This window comes from Aspergillus aculeatus (genome assembly GCF_001890905.1).
Source record: "Aspergillus aculeatus ATCC 16872 unplaced genomic scaffold ASPACscaffold_17, whole genome shotgun sequence".
Lineage (NCBI taxonomy): Eukaryota > Fungi > Ascomycota > Eurotiomycetes > Eurotiales > Aspergillaceae > Aspergillus > Aspergillus aculeatus.
Genome location: NW_017962992.1, coordinates 373,635 through 391,949, shown reverse-complemented (window position 1 = coordinate 391,949; position 18,315 = coordinate 373,635). Strand labels below are relative to the sequence as shown.

Below are 18,315 nucleotides of genomic sequence, written 5' to 3'. Positions count from 1 at the left end.
TCCTCCCCTCCCAACCGGTACCCTTACCCCCCCCCCCCTCCCCCGAATCTCAATCCCCCACCACCCAGAACCTAACCCTCTCAGAATCCGCACCCCCGCCTCCCCCCTCCCAGCCCCCATCGCAACCGAGACAAACCAACGCTTCACGCAAATCACGCACCTCTTCGAATCCACCCTCCCCGACCTCGCCACCCTGCACCGCCACCGCTACCAGCGCCAACTCAGCGGCGCGATCCAGGAGTTCATCGAAGCTCTCTCCTTCCGCCACTACCTGACCACCCAGACCCTCATCACCATGCAGGAAGTGCGGGCACATCTACCGGAAGGCATCCCGCTCACGGAGGAGGATTACCTGATGGGGATTTTCGATCTCACCGGCGAGGTGATGCGGTTTGCGGTGACGGGGTTGTCGACGGCCACTATTGACGATGCAGATCATCATAATACTGGGAAACGGGAAGGAGAGGGGGAGCGGGAGGGAGACGGCAAGAAAATCCACCTCCGCCCCGAGCAAAGCGCCATCGTCGTGGATCTCCGGGCGATGCGGTCGGCCATCGAGCTCCTGAGTATCCCACGACGGCATGCGGGATCCATGTTCCGGGATATCGGCCGGAAGACGGAGGTGATGCAGGGGTCTGTGGAGAAGGTGGAGCGCGCGGCGTATGGGATCCTGGTGCGCGGGAGTGAGCGGCCCAAGGGCTGGAGGCCGGATTTAGGGGCGGCGGGTGAGGATTCCTATTGATTAAGAGGATATCGTCTTTGTTGTATGATACATGATGCACGGGTGATTGGTGGTGGTGGTGTAGGATTAGAACTATGCTCGGATTACTGCGACACAAAAAAAGGAGTAATGTGTAGTGCAGGGGTATGAACAGAACAATGTGAGGGATGAATTAACAATAATAACACTAGCACGGGCACTACCTGCTGCTGCTGCTGCTGCTGCAGTACAGTCTCGCCCGCAACAAACCTCAATCCGCGAGCGAAATACAAAGTGAACTCAACAAACGCCATTCAGCCATCCAGAATCAATCATATCTTACCACATCCGCACTACACCCCCCCTCCCCCGACTAAACAGTCGGGAACCGCGGATCCTCTTCCTCCGTCAGTATCCCCTGCGAGATCAGCTCATCCGGCGCCGGCCGGGCCCCGATCTTCTGGTCAAGATGATCGGCCAGCATGTGCTTCTCCAGCTCCCGGGCGTTGGCTTGCAGGGCGGGGGCGGCGGTCGACGAGGGGAGGATGTTGCCTTCCAGACACACACACATTAGCATATCATCCAACGTTCGAGTATACATTGCACCACGCTAGAGGGCTGTGGGGTAGGGGGTGGGACACACGCTCAACAAGTTCCTCGCGGTCGGGTCGGTGCTCGAGGTGCTTCTTCAGGTCGTCGGCCATGCGGTGGCGGGCGAGGTCCTGGTGGGCGGCTTGGAGGGATCTATACGATTTAAGATGTTAGGGCGGGAGGGAGGGCAATACGGTGAGATCTGTTGCCTCTTTGGTGGTGACACGTACGGAGCCACATTAGTGTCGAGGAGGATGTGTCGTTCTTTCAGGTCCTGGACGTCCGGGCGATGCTGGAGGTGTTTCTCGAGCGAATCGCGGCGCTCGGTGGGGGATGCGGAGAGAGGGGTCTGGTCGATGGCGCTGGCGCTGGTGTCCATAGTGACGTATGTTTTCCGAACAATATAGATGGGTGTGTTGTTGTTGCAGTGACAAGAGATGCTGTAAAGAAATTGGTGGAGTACTCGGGTGCAAGAACTAAGGGAACTCCCGAGGTATAAATAAGTTCAGTTAATCCCTCCCACCAGTTCAAACAAGTCAAAGGATCACCAGCAGCTACGTAGGTTGTTGTTGTCAGGGCGATTGACGGGGTGGTCAGGTCAAGTGATGGCCCAGTGGCAGGCCGATCCACGGGACCCCAGCCTAGCCCAGTCCAGCCAACTGGTGGCGCACGATGTCATATGTGGAGAGAGATCGCTATACTTCCTACTCCTTCAAGCCCATGATACAATATGATACGATGTCACAATAACTCATATTGTCTGGCAAGCTACCTTGATAAATATTCCGAGTATTTTGAACCTGCTCTTCTTCCCTCCCCCCACCAACACAACCCCTCCACCAGTCCAAAATATGCCCACAAAATCGATCGTAAAGCGAAGAACAACTGCTGTATCTGTTTTCGTAATTGCAGAGTAGAACATGTCGAAAAGCTAGCTTCCCTCCGGACATAATCCTTTTTGCTCCAGGCTTCCTACCAGCAAAGTCCTAGGAGGGAAAATGAAAGCAAACGCTCCTCCCACTAAAGCAAAAGTGATGGACCCAGACAGCTACGAGCCTCAACAGAATCTCGAGACGTTCGTCAGAGGAAATCGGGCCAACATGTAGCCCGGTTCTCCGACAGCCCCCTTACCATCTGAGCGGTCATCGTTGTAGGCTCTCTCGAGACTAAGCGCTTAGATCTCGTCTACCAGTTCGGATGCCATGCCACCTGTCCAGGACCCATTCGCCTCATCCATGAAGTCAAGTCGAAATCGACAGAGGTCGGACTAAAAGGCAGCCCGGGTAAAGGCAGAAGGACTCAATTTTGTTGCTTCATGTAACAACCGCGTCGGTCTTCATCGGTATTGGAAAACGTGCGATTCGTCCGTCGTATGATTGACGAACCGGCCAATACGATCAAGGAACCCAGAGTTTTCCACGACCCCGGCTGGTACCACTACCACGAGTCGGGCCTCGGGAGGCGCCTCGGCGGTTGTTGGCATGGTTCCGAGACGCACCCGCGATGCCCCGTGCGGCTCCCGACTGAGTGCTAAGGTCGACCGTGGGTGGCTGCTTGGTGGGACCAAGAGAACGACTAAACGAATTCGGATCGATAGGTTGAGTAGGGATCTCCATAGTCGCCTCGACAGGCGGGGCAACACTTTTGACGACAGGCGCCTTGCGGCTGTTGACCCCACGAGAGCCGCCGCCGCGCGTCGCTCCCTTGCCCCGACCGCCGCGAGGAACGAAGACGAGCTCGTCTTCGTCACTCTCATCCTCGTAGGAAAGAAGCGATTTCGGTTCGCTGGTCGTCGCCTGAGTCTTCTCGACATATTTGCATCGGTTTTTGTACTCTCGCTCTTCGTATTGAATCGATGTTCGCAGCTGATGAATGTTCTTGACCCCAATGCCGAATTTCTGGGCCCAAAGCTGGGTCTGTGGATCGTTCGTAATCAGAATACAAGTCTTGGCGGCGTTCGAAGCATCGGGCCCCTGGTGCAGTCGCCACAGCAGCGCGCTGAGCAGCGGCCTGAGCACAGGCGGGACCGTGGGGATGGCCGACCCAGACGCAGAACGGCGATGTCCCTCGGCGCGCTTCGTCTTGTTGTCCTTGGATCCTCCTTCGTTGGTTATCACCTGCGAGTTTACACATTCGGGGCTGGTCCGAGAGCTCCGGGAAGACGGGCGGGAGGGTGCACTGTGGGTTCCGTTGGACGTGTTCGAGACTGCGTCGAGTTCCTTTTTGAAGTTCAACTTGCTGAGTAGCATCTGAGAGAGATCATCCGGGGAGGCGCCGTTCTTTTTGGATATTTTGCTCTTTTCGTCGGGGTGCGCCGTCTGGCCGTTTGAGACGAGTCCATCGTTCGCCTCCGGATCCTCCTCGAACTCGGGCAGGAAGAACTTCTCTGCCTCCGTCCACTTCTCGTATTGCTCCATGGGACCCTGCAAAGCCACCCGTTCGGAAGAAATGTTGTCCTTGCCGGAAGTGACCCGGTCGAGGAACCGGACAGCCTCGCGGGCATTGATGGCGACCTGCGACCCGGCTCTCTTCAGTGCATGGAGGCGTTCAAGGGCTGAAGAGGAGCACTAGATCAGTAACCGTCAAGGTAAATGAACTCCGCTCGACTTACTGTACAGGGGCACGATCAGAGTGATGGCCCCGTTGGTCGTCCATTTTTTGATTTCGCTGATGTTGGTGGTTAACGCCGTCTCATCCACGGCGCAGTGGAAGACCTTGCGTCCGGTCGTCATAATTGCCCTCGGGCGATCGACAGAACAGGTCGCGTCGCTTAAAAATGAAGATACTCGCACGGCACAACGGCCCTATACCAAATAGCTAGCTTTGACGACTGCGACCGAGCCGCAGGCGTGGTTAGCGTGATGCTGGATCCAGCGAGGGAGGTTTGATTAGGATTAATGGAGGCGGAGGAATATGGGAATGTGGGGGCCCTGGCTCGCAGCCAGAGAGAGTAGTGGACGTCCCGGGAGGTGTGGCCCCGACTTCGCAGGGCGTCGAAAGGGCTGACAGTTTGACTTACAATGCAATCCTAATCCACAAAGAACGGTCATCTGCAGCATTTTGCGATTCGAATAAACGATTGTGTGAGGAAAAAATGAGGCAATGAGATGAGTGAGAAGGAGGAAGAGGAGAGGACCTTCAGCAGCGGATCAACTCCAAGCCGCGGGATTCGTCGGCATCCTGACTAAGCGCAGGATAACTCCGCCCGTGACTATCAGTTTGATTGTCTACGAGAATTGGGTGGTATTTATGCAATTTGACCTCAGTCTTACGACAAGCTCACTGGGAGTTGACTAGTAGGAGTCACTCACTTAGCTCTGACTCCCCGTAACTGAAATCGTTCATGGTCACCATTACACACAAGTCTTCTATTCGGGACATTTCATCCTTTGCGTACAGTTTATGACTCGAGTTGGAGTAATCTCCTGGTATGTGCTGTCGCTCGAACAAGTTGGAACAATTGAGAGAAGGAAAAAACCATCATGTCATACCAATAATAATATCCCAGACTCTGGATAATAAGCACCGGGCTAGGCCATCAAAATTCGCATTGTCTAGACCGTCTTCTTAATCAGACCTTCTTCGGGCTTAACACGTTGTGCCCATTCACTATCGGCGGGGTCAGCAAATAAGCCATTGAAGAGAGAAGATAGGGTTCCAAAACTCACGTCCAGCTCCCATCATAAACCCTCCGAAGGTTTGGCTCGCCGTATTCCGCCTCGGCCAATGCCGTCTCGATGATAGTCGCCGTTACACCGGTACCGCACGAGCTGATAATCGACTTACTAGTGTCGATGTCCTTGCTCTCGAAAATCCTGCGCAGCTCGGGGCCGGGCAGGAACGTCTTGGTTTCGGGGTCCAGCAACTCCTGGAACGGAAGGCTCTTAGAGCCCGGGATGTGCCCTGAAGACAAGCCCGGGCGCGGTTCAGGGTCGGTGCCCGCCCAGCGGCCATAGGACCGTGCATCAAGGATCTCCACTTCTTTCGCACCTTCCTTTCTGTGCTCCTTGGCGATCTCCTTCAGCTCCCGGTACGGGATCACGAGCTTGGAGTCGTAGGTGGGGACAGGGTAGTTGGTCTTCTCAGGCTGCTGGGGCTCTCCAGTCTCCGTGGGGAAACCCTCGGCAACCCATACTTTGTAGTTGTTCAGAACATGGACTCGCGGGTGTCCGAAGACTCGAAGGGTCCAACCAACACGAGGCGCGCTGAAGATACCGACCTCCGCGGAGTCGTAGACCACCACTTCGTCGTCCCGGCGAATACCCAGCTCGCTCATGGCTTCGGCGAATGTTTCGGCGGTGGGAAGCATGTGCGGGTATGGAGATTCATGATCTTTGACAGCATCGAGGTCGAAGAAACGAGCTCCGGGGATGCGGTGTTTGCGGAAAATGTCGATACCTTTGCGACCCTCGGGGTCGTTTGGCATGAACCAGGCGGCGCATAGAGGGACTACGCGTGGGGCGGTTGAGATCTTTGTAGCTGGGTTCTTTTTCAAAGCAGTGTCCAACTCTTTAGGAGTTACCAGATATGAAGCGAAAGAGTAGGAGCGACTCTGGAGTTGCTGGCGCGCTTGTTGTGAGAACGACATGGTAGAACGGACCAGGCGAGTCGGTGAAGGGATAGAGTTACGAAGAGTTGCGAAAGCCATATTGAGAGAGTAAGGAAGGAAGTGGAGGCAAGAGGGTATTTACATGCCGGTTAGGACTTAGGAAGTGGGATTATCTCATCCACCAGCTAGAGCAGGGAAAACGATAAACGAGATGAAGAGGGGTTGATGATGAGTGTGTGTGCGGAGTAGTGGAGGAGGAGGAATGAATGGAATGAGAATGGGTTGACTTCCTTTCCTATCACCGATGCGGAGAGAGCGGCCGACCATGTGAAAATCAACCGGGTAAACAATCCCGCTTATCGATTCCACTTTCCTTCCTCCTCCCAGTTTTGCGCCCTCACTCTCATGCTCTGGTCTGTTGTCCAACCTAAGTAAAAGCTCAAGTCCAAATCAATCATGAAGGTCACTATCAAAGAGTGGAACGCCGTCGCGACCTGGCGCTGGGACATGCCCGACGATGAGGTCTGTGGTATCTGCCGCGTCCAGTTCGATGGTACCTGTCCGACCTGCAAGTTTCCCGGCGACGATTGCTCTTTACGTGAGATCTCTTCTTCCTGCCCGTTATCGGAGTCACTTCTAACTTAACTGATGCGGGACTCCAGTGCTTGGGAAATGTGGCCATTCCTTTCATATGGTGCGATTGCGGATCCCAATGTCCTCATGGCGCAAGCGAGACACTACTGACCGAACCCAGCACTGTTTGATGACATGGATCCAGCAAGAGTCCTCCAAGGGGCTCTGTCCCATGTGCCGACAGAGTAAGTCATTATCATGGCATCACTTTCTGAATATGCACTTACGCTGTACGTGCAGAATTCGAATGGAAACAAAATGACGAAGAACAACAACAACAATAGCTGATGAAGGACCATCTGCTGGTTATTCGAAGAAGGCGTTGACAGGCTCAGCTACTACGATACCCATTCCATTATATCTGCTTTCACTTTCATTGCTCATTGTTATATGCAATTCTGCATCTCCTCATTCATGTACATATACCCCATCCTAGCAACCATCCCAAGCAGCGCCGAGTATTTACAATCGGCGACCGGATCACCTGACCAGTCTTATCCCGCCTTATCGATAAGAGTGCAACCCAGCCAATCGTTCGATCGCAGCCAAATTCCCCAGATTGGATCGATACTCACTTCAATACGACCCTGAGCTATCCCGAGTCACCCTCGAACATAGACCACAACCATGATGTAGCCTCACTCTTCCTTCCTCCCTCACCCTAATTCCATCTCCCACCAAAAATGTCTCTACCAAAACACACCACCCCGTCCCCCCTCTCCTCTTCCCCATCCAAACAATCCATCCGCCGCATCTCAGCCAACCACAACCACCTCCCGACCTCCCGACCCCAAAGCGTCATCGACCGACCGCCAACCGCGCAACAACACCACCTCGAAAACATCCCCGACCCACCACCACCACCACCAGCCACGATCCCCCCGGCCCCCCTCACCGACCAACCCATAATTTCACCAACGTCAACGTCCGCCTTCCAGCCCTTCTTCACCCTCATCGAAGACGCCAACACCTCCGAATACCACCACCCAACCGTCCACTACATCTTCGCCGACGACGACACCGACATCGTCACCGAAGCCACCCTCCGCGCGCTGGAGAGCGAATCCGATCCGACCCTCGCCTACAATCCCAATACCCGAAAGAGCCACAACAATAAGACTCGATCGCGTCGACCGCAGCAGCAGCAACAACAACAAGAAGAAGAAGAAGAAGGGGCACAAAACACATACGAAGATCAGGAGAAAGGACCCTCCCTACTACCGGATTCCATACCAGGAGTGCGCGAGCACTACGTGATTCTTGACGTGGACTATGCGTTGCCTGGTGGTGGTTTGGGGGTGGAGGAGATGAAAGAGCAATCTGGGAATACTACTACTGCTACAGCTGGTGGGGAGATGCTAGCGACATCGCCACCGCAACAGCAGGAGCCGCATCACGGTGCTCCAAGTGGTAGTGACGAGAAGTCGATGGTGGTGACCTCGGCGCATAGTCTGTCGCCGGCGTGGCAGGTGCTCGATACGCAGCTGGGCCCGGCGCCGACGTTCGAGAATAATACGAATAATACGCCGTCGCAGGGGCAGGGGCAGCAGTCGGTCAACGGGGGACTGATGTTGAAGATCCGGGGCACCGCGGGGTTGCCGATCAATAATTTGCTGGGCAAGGAGCGGGATAAGGAGCGGGGCTGTCAGCGGTTGGAGGAGATGATGGATCAGTTCGCGAAGCGGTTGGCGGAGCTGCGGTTGGTGATTGAGGCGGGCGGGCTGGGGGAGCAAATTGAGGATGCGGAAGTGGAGTCTTCCCCGGGTGTGAAGATGGATGAACATGGCGTGGAGCAGGGACAGCATGAGAATGGGCAGGATTTGGTTGAGGACGCTACCGCTGGGAAAGAGATGGGACTATAGGGGTTTGGCCGATGGAACATCCTGGTACTAAGATACCTTTTGAGTTGGAAAACATATCGGCTCGGCGAGATGCATTTTTAGCGTACGGCGTCACTGTCTAGCTGTAGGTAGGCTTCAGCCCATCTACTCGGGTTTTACACTACGAATTTGGAAGATGCGAAACTTCGAAGTCCATGACTGTAGAATTCTATCACGTCAAACCCGGGTATCTTCTCATCCCGCGGGAACCCTATACGAGAACAAAACGCCAGGCATTGGGGAGCCCGCAAGTAACAATGCTCCAAACGCGGACAGACAAATGCAAAACAAAAACAAGCGAATACCGTCTCCAGATTTATCTTAGCCAAGACCAGGGGTATCTCAAAACGCCTGCCGCAAGGTATGAGCGAGCGGTGTGCTTCCGCACAGCGAAAAAAAACAAAACGTGATAAGATCAAGGAGAAGGCCGATTTCGAAGTCTTCTGCCACTCGGGGTTTCCACAGGTGGTACATTCTCTGGGCCCTCCATGATTCCAGCCATCTTCCGGTTGAGTAGTTTCTGAGGTAGTTTGGCGTCAGCGGTCGTGGTGCTTGAACAACGTCTCTTGGGAGGCGGCTGCTCTGCACCATCACAGTCCGCATCAACCGTCACGATAGAGGACTTGCGCGTGGCCTTGTCATCGGCCGCACTAGCTACGAGGCCCTTGGCGGCGACGTTTGCATCGACTTCCCTAAGGCCGCTGTTGGAAGGTGTGACAGTGGTCTTGGGTGGTAGAGATCCTACCTCGTCCTCGGTGTCGTGAAAAATGAATCCTTTCGCCGGTGTGGTGGCAGGGGAGCTATCAAGCACCGAAATTCGGTCTTCGCCACTGAAGGGAAGAGCCGTAAACTCCCTAGAGGTCCTCAACCTTGATTTGATGTTCTCATGTGCCTCAGTCCGAGGCAGATCCGCAGGATACTCATAGTGACGCTTCTTGGGGGTGATGCCAGTCGCAACGTACTCAGCGAATGCTCGGCGTTGAATGCGTTCGCGAAGCTCCAAGAGCGACTTCCTCACATCGTCTGACAACGGCATGGCAGACTCGTGTAGATTTGTCTGCTGCTGGATGGCCCCTTCCTTTAACTCCTGAAGACGACTGCCCAGGTCCGACAATTGTGTGTGGACTGAGTCATACGACTCGTGCACGTTGGAGGACATGTTCTGGAGGCTTGAAAGATGGGCGTCTCGGTAAACACCATTCTGAGAGCGTGCCTTGGCTACGAAATCATCCAAAGCTTCCATCTGTTTACTCATATTCTTCATCTGAGCATCAACGATTCGAACGGTTTCTTCATGCACCGCCTCAGTTGTCTTGTGAATAGATGCGTTGCGTTGTTCGAAACTCTGCAAGGTGGTCAGTATTGATGTTTTTGAAGAGGAATGATGCGAGTTAAAACTTACCTCCCAGTCACTCTGCATCTTCGATTTCATCTCGTCCTTAGTGGCAATCACATCTTTAGCAAATTGCTCCGACTTGAAAACCCATTCATCAACCTGGCGGTCATAATGGGCGGTCGCATGCTCCAAGGAGTCACCCGAAGCAGAGAGCTCAGTACGCATCGTGTCGATCCTGCCCTTGAGACGGCTACACTGCCTTTGGCGGGAGTCTTCGATGAGAGACTTCACTTGAGAAAGCAGGAGATCACGCTCAGCCTCTGCATTTGCATTCTCCTCTTCCAGAGTCTGTGCCAAATGCGACGAGACTTTGCGATTCGCCTCGACAGCTTTCTGATTGGCTTCCTGAAGTTCCAATCTCAGCTTGTTGATCTCCATTCTTTGCCCGTTCAATTGAGCCACCATTTCCTCAAATACAGATTTGAGGTCCTTCCCAAGGGTGCTGTAAGATGAATGAAGCTGGGCATTGAAATCCGCGAATTCGCCAATCACCTCCTTGGAAATGCGAGCAGCAGCGGCAGACAGACCATTGAGGCCTTCACCGACTTTACCCTTGACCTCTTCACGCAGGTCCTTAATCTCTTCAAGTACTTCGTTCATCTCGTCATGGGCAGCGCATGTCTGTGAATGGGCCTCCCGCTCGGCTTTGTCAAAAAAGTCGTTAGTCTCTAGCAGCTGCGATTTGTTCAACTCGATGTTCTCAATCTCAGTCGTAACGAACTCGTTGATTTTGTTCGACATGGCCTCCACCAGCTCGGAGTGCTGCATCTGGAAGTCCTCGAGTCTGGAATCGACCACCTGGGTCACGTCCGAAACCTCGGCCGCAGACACCTGCCAAGCTTCCTTGTTGGCGCAGTCCAGATTGGTTTTCCTTTCGATTTTTGCGTGAAGTCCATTGATGTCCGCCACAGTGGTATCCAAGGTGGAAAGCAGACCAGCCCCAATGTCGCGAAGGTGAGCCTCTGTATCCTCATGCGCCTTGCGGAGAATTTCTTCCTCTTCAAGTTGCGACTTGGTATCCTTAAGGACAATCTCGGTTTGTTCGAGGACATCGTTCGTTTTCTTCAGTGCATTCCGTGTCTCTTCATTGTTCTTCTTGAGGTCGTTAAAATTGCTCGTAAGAGAAAAAAGCTCCTGGACCTTGTGGCGCAGGCTAGACTCCATAGACTCAATCTTCGCGCGTTGTTCCTCGTTAACAATCCTGCGAGACTCGCTCTCCATGGTCATCTCTTCGTATGCATCAACACTCATGTACACGCCGTTCCGGTGTCTCGTGGCAATAAGCTCGCCCTTTAGCTTTTCGATCTCAGTTGTGAATTCTCGCAGGAGGGTCTTTTTCGGCATGGTGGAGTTGATCTGGGGTTTGTTGCGAATGTTCTTGGCCCGGAATGCATAGTCCAATGTGGAAATCGTCTCTTCCAGGTTGCTGCGCGACGGCGAGATGGTCGCAATGATACATGTCTTGGTTCTTCCACCAAGTGAGTCTTGCAGGAGACGAGTGAGTTTCGACTCTCTATAGGGGATGTGTGGGCTTTTGTCGACCAGGGCATTGATGACCCGGCCCAAAGTGAGCAGACTCTTGTTGATAAGACCAGCTTCTGCCGCACGCTTGTTCTCCGCCCCACTGCGCTGGATGTTCTCGCTACCAGCCAGATCGACCAAGTTTAACTTTCCAGAGCTGATATACTCTTCGCCAGACTCCGTTGTCCGTTTCGTCATCACAGTAATGGTGAACACCGTGTGACTCCGGGAACTCAGATCGTTGCATTTGGTGGCGGCAACTTGACGCTTGTGGCTACCTTCCTGGAGAAGTTTGATGCCGGTGGACGCAGAGTCGATGAACGTTTCCTCCATTCCCTGTACAAGCGTACTTCCACTGTGGCCTTTCCTTGACTCATTTTCGAAGATCTTCAGTCTGGGGTTCTCTTCGGCCGAAAGCAGGTCGCGGAGCTCTTCGTTGTACAGCTCGATGAAAGAACACTTGACAGTACTTTCTGTGTCCTGCAGCTTGTGGAATAATGAGTATAACACACGAGGTATAATACCGGCATTGTCGGATAGTATGCCCAGCGTGTCGGTCATGTCGCCGGACATTGTATAAGTCTTTCCGGTTCCTGTTTGTCCGTACGCGAAAATGGTGCAGTTGTAGCCAGCGAGCATCTCGTTGACGATCGGGATCACGACATCCTCGTAGACGGTGATTTGGTCGGCAGCCGCTGAGAAGACCTTGTCGAAGGTGTAGGTCTTGTTGGCCAATGCATTTGGGCCCATCGACAATTGCACGGTTTGTCCTTTGGCGCCTTCCGTGGACACTACAACTCCACTGTTTTCCTTAAGTTCCCGGTCATTCCGGCCTCTGCACCGGACGACGACATGGATGCTCGTATCTTCGTTGATCTCGCGCTCGAAGTCTCGTTCTTTCCGTTTCGCGGTAATGCTAGCAGGTTCGACCGCTGATTTCGTGGCACGCGATGCGCTAGATGAGGGCGCCTTGGATGCGATCGCTGGAGATGCCGCTCTTTCCGTGGTTGACATCGTAGATCCGAGTCTTCTTGTGGTCGGGCGCGTCGCTGTCGCTGTTCGTCTGGTTGGCAGCCCTGAGGCAGGCCGTGGGGGGCCAGCCATGATGATTTAGATGAGGTTATCCAAGGTGATACAGGCGTGATCTATGAAATTAGTCGCGCCTCAAGCTAAATCTGCAGAAATGCTTGAAAGATGCGCACCAACATAGGCGGTGGTCGGCGAATTTGGTTCAGGAGGTGCTGTCAGTCTGTTGGTTATGGTTAGTTGATCCGCTGTTATTGACTTCCCGTCTCAAAGCGGAAAATGTAAACAAAGCGGGTTCACCGCCCACGTGCCGGCGGGATTGCTCGTCATGCCTCCATCTCACATGATAGCATGCGTTCATCGCCGCTCCGTGCTCCTCCTGACAGTCCTTATCATTGTTGCTCTCCAGGAATTATAATTTTGCTTCTGCATCATCACCGGGCTTATCCTGACACGTAATCTGTCTAGCTTCGCCTTGGAAATTTCAGTGGTTGTGCTTTGGTGCAGCCTGGCACCTTCAAACACCTTCAAAGATACATATACTAATCCGACCCGCCCCTCACCGTCTCCGCCTCAGCATGCAGTTGGTTTATATTCCATCATGACTTCTTCCTCTTCTTCCAGGCCTTCACCACAAGCCCAGATCTACCCTGGAAAAGGGCTGGGGTTTATAAGCATGTTGAACCCTTATATTTTATTCAAACAGCACTAACCTGTGTCTGTATAGCTCTGGGAGCCTCCCTCCACAATGTGCTCAGCCGCGTCAAGTCCCATCCCCAGACGTACCCCGCAATAGATATCGCATATTCGTCCTCGGAACCTCTCCGGAAACCCGTAACGCTACAACTTCCATCCAGCGGTCTCCGCCTGCGGTTCGATGGGCCAGATCAAAGGTTGCGGTTGATCGAAGTGCTTGACTTCTCGAAGATCACCCTCGTCTACAAGAACCAGGAGGTGCTGAAAGGCATCAAACCGCAAGAGCCCTCCGTCACGCAGCAAGGGCCCAACTTTCGCCACATCTACAATCGTTTGTTTGGTCCCTCTTACCCTGGAGAATACATACCTCCCGACAGCCCCCAATCGCCGTATGGTACCTACGTGTTATCCTATCCCGGCGTCGCATTCTCCTTTCCGCTCCAGAACTCAGCATGGTCGGACCAGTGTGACTTTGTAGCATTACTTTCTTCATCGGCTGCATTACCCGCAACCTCGATGTCCATTTTCCAAGGATCGTCATGGCCGGAGGCTCGAAACAAATTGTTTACCCAGCAGCCCCAGTACCCGCGTTCCCCAGCGCTGGTCGGTAAAATCAGGGAGGTCGTCCCGGATGAGATCGAGGAGTTCCTGATTTTTGGGGCTGGCAAGATCGAAGCGATCCGACGGTCATCCCCGCCGACCCAGATAACATTGTCAGAAACCACTCCGCAGGACTTGATTGCCGAGTTCGGACCGCCGGATGCAATATACCGTAAGAACGATCGCAGAATAGCCATCCATCGCGCCGCAGGCCGTAGCGCTGGAGAGGACGCTCTGCACATGGGCCCATCTTCGGGGCGCGGGATCGATGTCACCGACCTGGATCATTCGTCTAACAATAGCGTGACCGACGACTCGGATGACGAAGCCTCCCAGGCTCCCACGCTGGACCCATCCTCTCTTCCGAGCGAGTGCTTCTTCAATTACTTCCATCATGGCTTTGATGCCTTCATCTCGTACCCTACCGCATCGGGCCCGGCCTTCCCTGGATCCGACCTCCCGGATCCAACCCCGCCTTCGCCGTCTTCCCAGCTGGTAGTGACCAAGATCATATTGCATGGAAACGTGCCAGGCTCGTATCCGTTCAACCGGCACCGTCGCAGTCGCTGGAAGATTATCCACAACCCAGCCGACGACGCCCTCACATCTGAGACTCGCTACGAAGAGATCTCGGAGCAACTGCGTTCAGTCTGGAAGGGAGCCTATGCAAATGCCGCGGAGGAGCGTGCCTTGCAAAGACCCATGATCTTGAACCGGGGCTGGGGCGACAGTCCGGAAAGCAGTGTCGAGTTCCTAGGCGGGTGGGAAGAAAGCACCGGGAAGGGGCAGAGGACCGGGCAAGAGGCCCATGATGGAGGTCTAGGGAACACCGAGCTGTTTGGTTTTCCGGGCCTGTTGTTTGAGGTCATGAAGAACGGGGCGGTGAGCTGCCTGACATTGTACTGACCGAGTCATGAAGGCGTTGGCGTTCAAAGGAGCCTTGTATATGTTTTTCATTCCATTTTCACATGACTACTAGCAACATGCTGGAAGCAGCGGGCGGGTATTACTCGGTATTGATATAGGCTTGACAATACACACTTGACCTTAGTATAAATCCTTTGATTGGTTGAACTCACCAAAGTTTCCGTATGTGTAATTTGTAAATTACCCGCACCGGAGCTTTCCCCAAAAGTCCGCAGTCCCATCGACTCGAAACCCTCCAACAGCCTTTTCTCGCAACCCCAACCTGACCTGACCCAAAAAAGGCGGGATATGACCCGACAATAGTATGGCGGAACTGCCACGGACGCTCGCTCGGTCCTGGTCGTCGACGCTCAAGCTCCCCAAGTCGACGTTCCCCGCGCGCGTGACGCCGGCCGACCAGGCCAAATACCTGCGCCGATGCACCGACGACCTCTACGCCTGGCAAGAGCGTGAGCGCCCGGCCGACCGGCCGTTTGTGCTCCACGATGGACCTCCCTACGCGAACGGCGAACTGCACGTCGGCCACGCGCTGAACAAGATCACCAAGGATATCATCTGCCGCACACAACTGGGGCTGGGGCGGCGGGTGCGCTTTGTGCCGGGCTGGGACTGCCACGGGCTGCCCATCGAGCTCAAGGCCCTCGAGGCGCAGAAGGAGCTCCAGACTGCGGACGGCGTCAGCGCGGCGGCGGTGATCCGCAAGGCCGCCCGCAAGCTGGCGGACAAGACGGTCAAGGCCCAGATGAAGGGCTTCCGGAGCTTCGCGGTCATGGCCGACTGGGCCAACCACTGGAAAACAATGGACCGGGCCTTCGAGAAGCGGCAGCTGGGCATCTTTCGGGCGATGGTCGAGAAGGGACTCATCTACCGGCGCTTCAAGCCGGTCTACTGGTCCCCGTCGACGGGCACGGCGCTGGCCGAAGCGGAATTGGAATACAAGGATGACCATGTGTCGACCGCGGCGATGGTCAAGTTCCCGCTCGCGCGGATCCCGGCGCATCTTGCCCAGGATCCGTTGCTCCAGGGTAAGGAGGTCAGTGCGGTGATCTGGACGACTACGCCGTGGACGCTCCCGGCGAACGCCGCGATCGCGGTTCACGAGGCCCTTGAGTACACGATCGTCGAGTCGGAGACGCACGGCCACCTGCTCATCGCGCAATCGCGCTTGGAATACTTGGAAAGCGCACTGAAGGAGAACCTGTCGGTCATCGTGCCGGCGATCCTCGGTTCTCAGCTGGCGGATCAGACTACGTATCGACCTCTGTTCAAGGGAGCGGCTGCGGAGGCGCAGCCGATCATCGCGGCGGAGTTCGTGACGGCCGACTCTGGGTCGGGACTGGTTCACTGCGCTCCGGGTCACGGTATGGAAGACTACGAAGCCTGTCTCTCGCGTGGCATCCCCGCTTTCGCGCCCGTGGACGATCATGGCAAATTCACCGACAAGGCGATGCCCGTGGCTCCCGAACAGCTCCGCGGGAAAAGCGTCCTCGACGAGGGTAACGCGGCAGTGCTGGAATATGTCGAATCCCAAGGTCAACTCCTCACTCAGCATAAGTACGAGCACAAATATCCGTACGATTGGAGGTCGAAGCGCCCAATCATCATTCGAGCTACCGAACAGTGGTTTGCCGATGTGGCCGACATTCGCGGCCATGCCCTGGAAGCGCTGGACGACGTCAACTTCGTCCCAAGTTCCGGTCGGCAACGCTTGGAGAACTTCGTCAAGAACCGCAGCGAATGGTGCATCTCTCGTCAACGTGCCTGGGGCGTTCCCATCCCTGCTCTCTATCACCGGGGCACTGGCGAGGCCGTGCTCACGAAGGATAGCGTGACTCATATCATGAAGGTGATCGAGGAGCGTGGCATTGACGCATGGTGGACGGATGAAGCCAACGATGACGCGTGGATTCCACTCTCGCTTCAGGACGCGACTGGTCCGGGCTATCGACGAGGAACCGACACGATGGATGTGTGGTTTGACAGTGGCACCAGCTGGTCCGAAGTGGATGTCCCTTACCGTGAGGATGGCCGCCCGGCTGACGTGTACTTTGAAGGGAGCGACCAGCACCGAGGCTGGTTCCAATCCGGGCTTCTCACCTTTGTCGCTCATCAGCTTGCCTCGGGACAAACCACCTCCCCGCGTGCGCCTTTCAAGCACCTCATCACCCACGGGTTCACTTTGGATGAAGAAGGCCGCAAGATGAGCAAGTCAATTGGCAACGTGATGCTGCCGCATGCGATCATGGACGGATCGCTTTTGCCACCCTTGAAGCCGAGAAAAGGCAAGGGGAAGAAGCAGGCCGAAAACCAGGCTCCGATGTACGACGCCCTTGGGCCGGATGCTCTCCGCATGTGGGCCGCCAGCAGTGACTACACTCGCGACGTAGTGATCGGAAAGCAGGTGCTCCAAACGGTGCACACCAGCCTGCACAAATACCGCGTGACGTTCAAGCTCCTGCTGGGTGCGTTGTCGGATTTCCGCCCCGAGCACCGTGTCCCGTACGATGAGCTGCAACAAGTGGACCGCATCGCCCTGAAGCAGCTATCTGAGATGGTCTTGACCTGCCGGAAGGCCGGCCAGAACTTCGAATTCTACAAGGCCGTGAATGCGATCAACCGCTGGGCCAATCAGGAATTCTCGGCCTTCTACATGGAGGCTATCAAGGATCGACTCTACACCTACGGCGAGAACAGCGCAAGCCGGCGTGCGGCGCAGACGACGCTGTTCCACATCTACCAACATCTCCAGGAAGTCCTGGCGCCCATCACCCCCATGCTTGTGGAGGAGACGTGGGAGCACACCCCCGAGGCGATCAAGACGCAGAGCCAGCATCCTCTGCAGCGCGTTGTCTCAGCCCCGGCTGCGGGATGGCAGAACGAGGGTCTCGAATCCGACTACCAGGAGCTGGCCGCCGTCAATTCCGTAGTCAAGGCGGTCCAAGAGAAGGCCCGCGGCCAGAAGCAGCTGGGCTCCTCTCTTCAGTCATTTGTGCACCTTGTCCTTCCCGAAGACTCGACACCCGCGTCGGTGTTCCACCGGGATCTGACCGAGTTACCCGATTTCTTTGTGGTGTCGTCCGTCAGCCTCGGTGCTCATGGCGAGCCGATCCCCGAGTCGATCGCGCAGGCGGAATGGCAGTACAGTGAGGGATATGAGCTCCCCAGCGGAGCCAAGGGTACGGTGTATGTGTACAGTCCGCAGGCGGGTAAATGTCCTCGGTGCTGGCGCTATGTGGTTGCGGAGAGTGAAGCGGCGGAAGAGACGGTGTGCGATCGCTGCGAGGGAGTCGTGCAAGAATCGGACGCTGCAGCTGCAGCTGCGACTGCAGAGGTGTGAGTGGTCAGTTCCTTGATCAATTCCCGGATTCCTGGATTCTCGGATTCCTGCAGTGGATTCCTGTATTATAAGTTACTGTGTAGTTTAATTTTAGCATCTCACTCCAAATCGTACGCAAAGAGTATCCATACCTTATGTAAGTCACAGCGACCATTCTAGATCAGTCTTGCGGGGAATCCTGGTTGCGTATAGCTGGTGTTCTGCAGCGCTTATTGGTGGTGATGGGGATAACGTCATGGACCTCAAAGACCATTAGCCATTAGCGGCATTGCCTTGTCACTCAGGACTGTCCCCCAATCTCCATTTGTCAATGTTCCCTTGAATCCTGACAGCCTTCAATGACTGGTAACGTGAATCAGGCAACATCCTTGGAGCCACCAGTCGGAGAGTCGGAGCTCGCTGCTGATTAAAAGATGACTTCCAAGGTTCTCTGTGACACCTTTCCCCCTCCCAGTTGAT

General features: G+C 55.0%; 9 protein-coding genes across 9 annotated transcripts in view; 5 read left to right on the top strand and 4 right to left on the bottom strand.

The window, feature by feature from the left end:
- The window catches only part of ASPACDRAFT_63684 (uncharacterized protein), a gene marked incomplete at both ends in the record, with an annotated part of 5,053 nt that extends 4,311 nt beyond the window's left edge, over window positions 1-742 (top strand). Inside the window, one exon of the mRNA XM_020203921.1 lies at window positions 85-742. Within this exon, the coding sequence (XP_020052556.1) occupies window positions 85-742 (658 nt within the window). The remainder of the gene's footprint in view (window positions 1-84) is intronic.
- Window positions 743-1,073: 331 nt separating this feature from the next.
- ASPACDRAFT_34625 (RPEL repeat-containing protein) lies at window positions 1,074-1,670 on the bottom strand (the record flags this gene model as incomplete). Its single annotated transcript, XM_020200058.1, has 3 exons — window positions 1,074-1,252; window positions 1,344-1,444; window positions 1,522-1,670. The coding sequence occupies 3 exons, from the start codon at window positions 1,668-1,670 to the stop codon at window positions 1,074-1,076; spliced, it is 429 nt and encodes a 142-aa protein (XP_020052555.1).
- A 957-nt stretch (window positions 1,671-2,627) lies between these two features.
- Window positions 2,628-4,501, bottom strand: ASPACDRAFT_1875048 (uncharacterized protein; the record flags this gene model as incomplete). The annotated part of the gene is made up of 4 exons (XM_020198048.1): window positions 4,311-4,501; window positions 3,903-4,121; window positions 2,868-3,845; window positions 2,628-2,821 (listed from the first exon to the last, which is right to left on the bottom strand). Exons 2-4 carry the CDS (start codon window positions 4,021-4,023, stop codon window positions 2,628-2,630), a joined length of 1,293 nt encoding a protein of 430 aa, XP_020052554.1. The 5' UTR covers window positions 4,024-4,121; window positions 4,311-4,501.
- Window positions 4,502-4,616: 115 nt separating this feature from the next.
- On the bottom strand, window positions 4,617-6,041 carry ASPACDRAFT_81483 (sulfurtransferase). Its single transcript, XM_020205883.1, has 2 exons — window positions 4,960-6,041; window positions 4,617-4,900 (listed from the first exon to the last, which is right to left on the bottom strand). The coding sequence occupies exons 1-2, from the start codon at window positions 5,937-5,939 to the stop codon at window positions 4,846-4,848; spliced, it is 1,035 nt and encodes a 344-aa protein (XP_020052553.1). The 5' UTR covers window positions 5,940-6,041; the 3' UTR covers window positions 4,617-4,845.
- Window positions 6,042-6,237: 196 nt separating this feature from the next.
- ASPACDRAFT_81482 (anaphase promoting complex subunit 11) lies at window positions 6,238-6,895 on the top strand. Its single transcript, XM_020205882.1, has 4 exons — window positions 6,238-6,438; window positions 6,503-6,534; window positions 6,595-6,658; window positions 6,714-6,895. Exons 1-4 carry the CDS (start codon window positions 6,297-6,299, stop codon window positions 6,755-6,757), a joined length of 282 nt encoding a protein of 93 aa, XP_020052552.1. The 5' UTR covers window positions 6,238-6,296; the 3' UTR covers window positions 6,758-6,895.
- A 261-nt stretch (window positions 6,896-7,156) lies between these two features.
- ASPACDRAFT_46978 (uncharacterized protein) lies at window positions 7,157-8,335 on the top strand (the record flags this gene model as incomplete). The annotated part of the gene is made up of 1 exon (XM_020201873.1): window positions 7,157-8,335. One exon carries the CDS (start codon window positions 7,157-7,159, stop codon window positions 8,333-8,335), a length of 1,179 nt encoding a protein of 392 aa, XP_020052551.1.
- Window positions 8,336-8,768: 433 nt separating this feature from the next.
- On the bottom strand, window positions 8,769-12,284 carry ASPACDRAFT_46977 (putative kinesin family protein (BimC); the record flags this gene model as incomplete). The annotated part of the gene is made up of 2 exons (XM_020201872.1): window positions 8,769-9,698; window positions 9,756-12,284. 2 exons carry the CDS (start codon window positions 12,282-12,284, stop codon window positions 8,769-8,771), a joined length of 3,459 nt encoding a protein of 1,152 aa, XP_020052550.1.
- A 380-nt stretch (window positions 12,285-12,664) lies between these two features.
- ASPACDRAFT_125745 (UPF0183 domain protein) lies at window positions 12,665-14,639 on the top strand. Its single transcript, XM_020196840.1, has 2 exons — window positions 12,665-12,970; window positions 13,024-14,639. The coding sequence occupies exons 1-2, from the start codon at window positions 12,898-12,900 to the stop codon at window positions 14,496-14,498; spliced, it is 1,548 nt and encodes a 515-aa protein (XP_020052549.1). The 5' UTR covers window positions 12,665-12,897; the 3' UTR covers window positions 14,499-14,639.
- A 155-nt stretch (window positions 14,640-14,794) lies between these two features.
- Window positions 14,795-17,966, top strand: ASPACDRAFT_81478 (isoleucine--tRNA ligase ISM1). The gene has a single exon (XM_020205881.1). The coding sequence runs from the start codon at window positions 14,824-14,826 to the stop codon at window positions 17,854-17,856; it is 3,033 nt and encodes a 1,010-aa protein (XP_020052548.1). The 5' UTR covers window positions 14,795-14,823; the 3' UTR covers window positions 17,857-17,966.
- The last annotated feature ends 349 nt before the right edge of the window (window positions 17,967-18,315 follow it).

What these genes read in the sequence shown, in the direction of transcription:
- ASPACDRAFT_81483 (XM_020205883.1), bottom strand. Translation starts at nt 5,939, where the DNA reads ATGGCTTTCGCAACTCTTCGTAACTCTATCCCTTCACCGACTCGCCTG. An exon ending in GTTTATGATGGGAGCTGGAC is followed by an intron (nt 4,901 to 4,959) that starts GTGAGTTTTGGA and finishes CCCCGCCGATAG; the next exon opens with TGAATGGGCACAACGTGTTA.
- ASPACDRAFT_81482 (XM_020205882.1), top strand. Translation starts at nt 6,297, where the DNA reads ATGAAGGTCACTATCAAAGAGTGGAACGCCGTCGCGACCTGGCGCTGG. An exon ending in CGGCGACGATTGCTCTTTAC is followed by an intron (nt 6,439 to 6,502) that starts GTGAGATCTCTT and finishes GCGGGACTCCAG; the next exon opens with TGCTTGGGAAATGTGGCCAT. An exon ending in CTGTCCCATGTGCCGACAGA is followed by an intron (nt 6,659 to 6,713) that starts GTAAGTCATTAT and finishes CTGTACGTGCAG; the next exon opens with AATTCGAATGGAAACAAAAT.
- ASPACDRAFT_125745 (XM_020196840.1), top strand. Translation starts at nt 12,898, where the DNA reads ATGACTTCTTCCTCTTCTTCCAGGCCTTCACCACAAGCCCAGATCTAC. An exon ending in AAAAGGGCTGGGGTTTATAA is followed by an intron (nt 12,971 to 13,023) that starts GCATGTTGAACC and finishes GTGTCTGTATAG; the next exon opens with CTCTGGGAGCCTCCCTCCAC.
- ASPACDRAFT_81478 (XM_020205881.1), top strand. Translation starts at nt 14,824, where the DNA reads ATGGCGGAACTGCCACGGACGCTCGCTCGGTCCTGGTCGTCGACGCTC.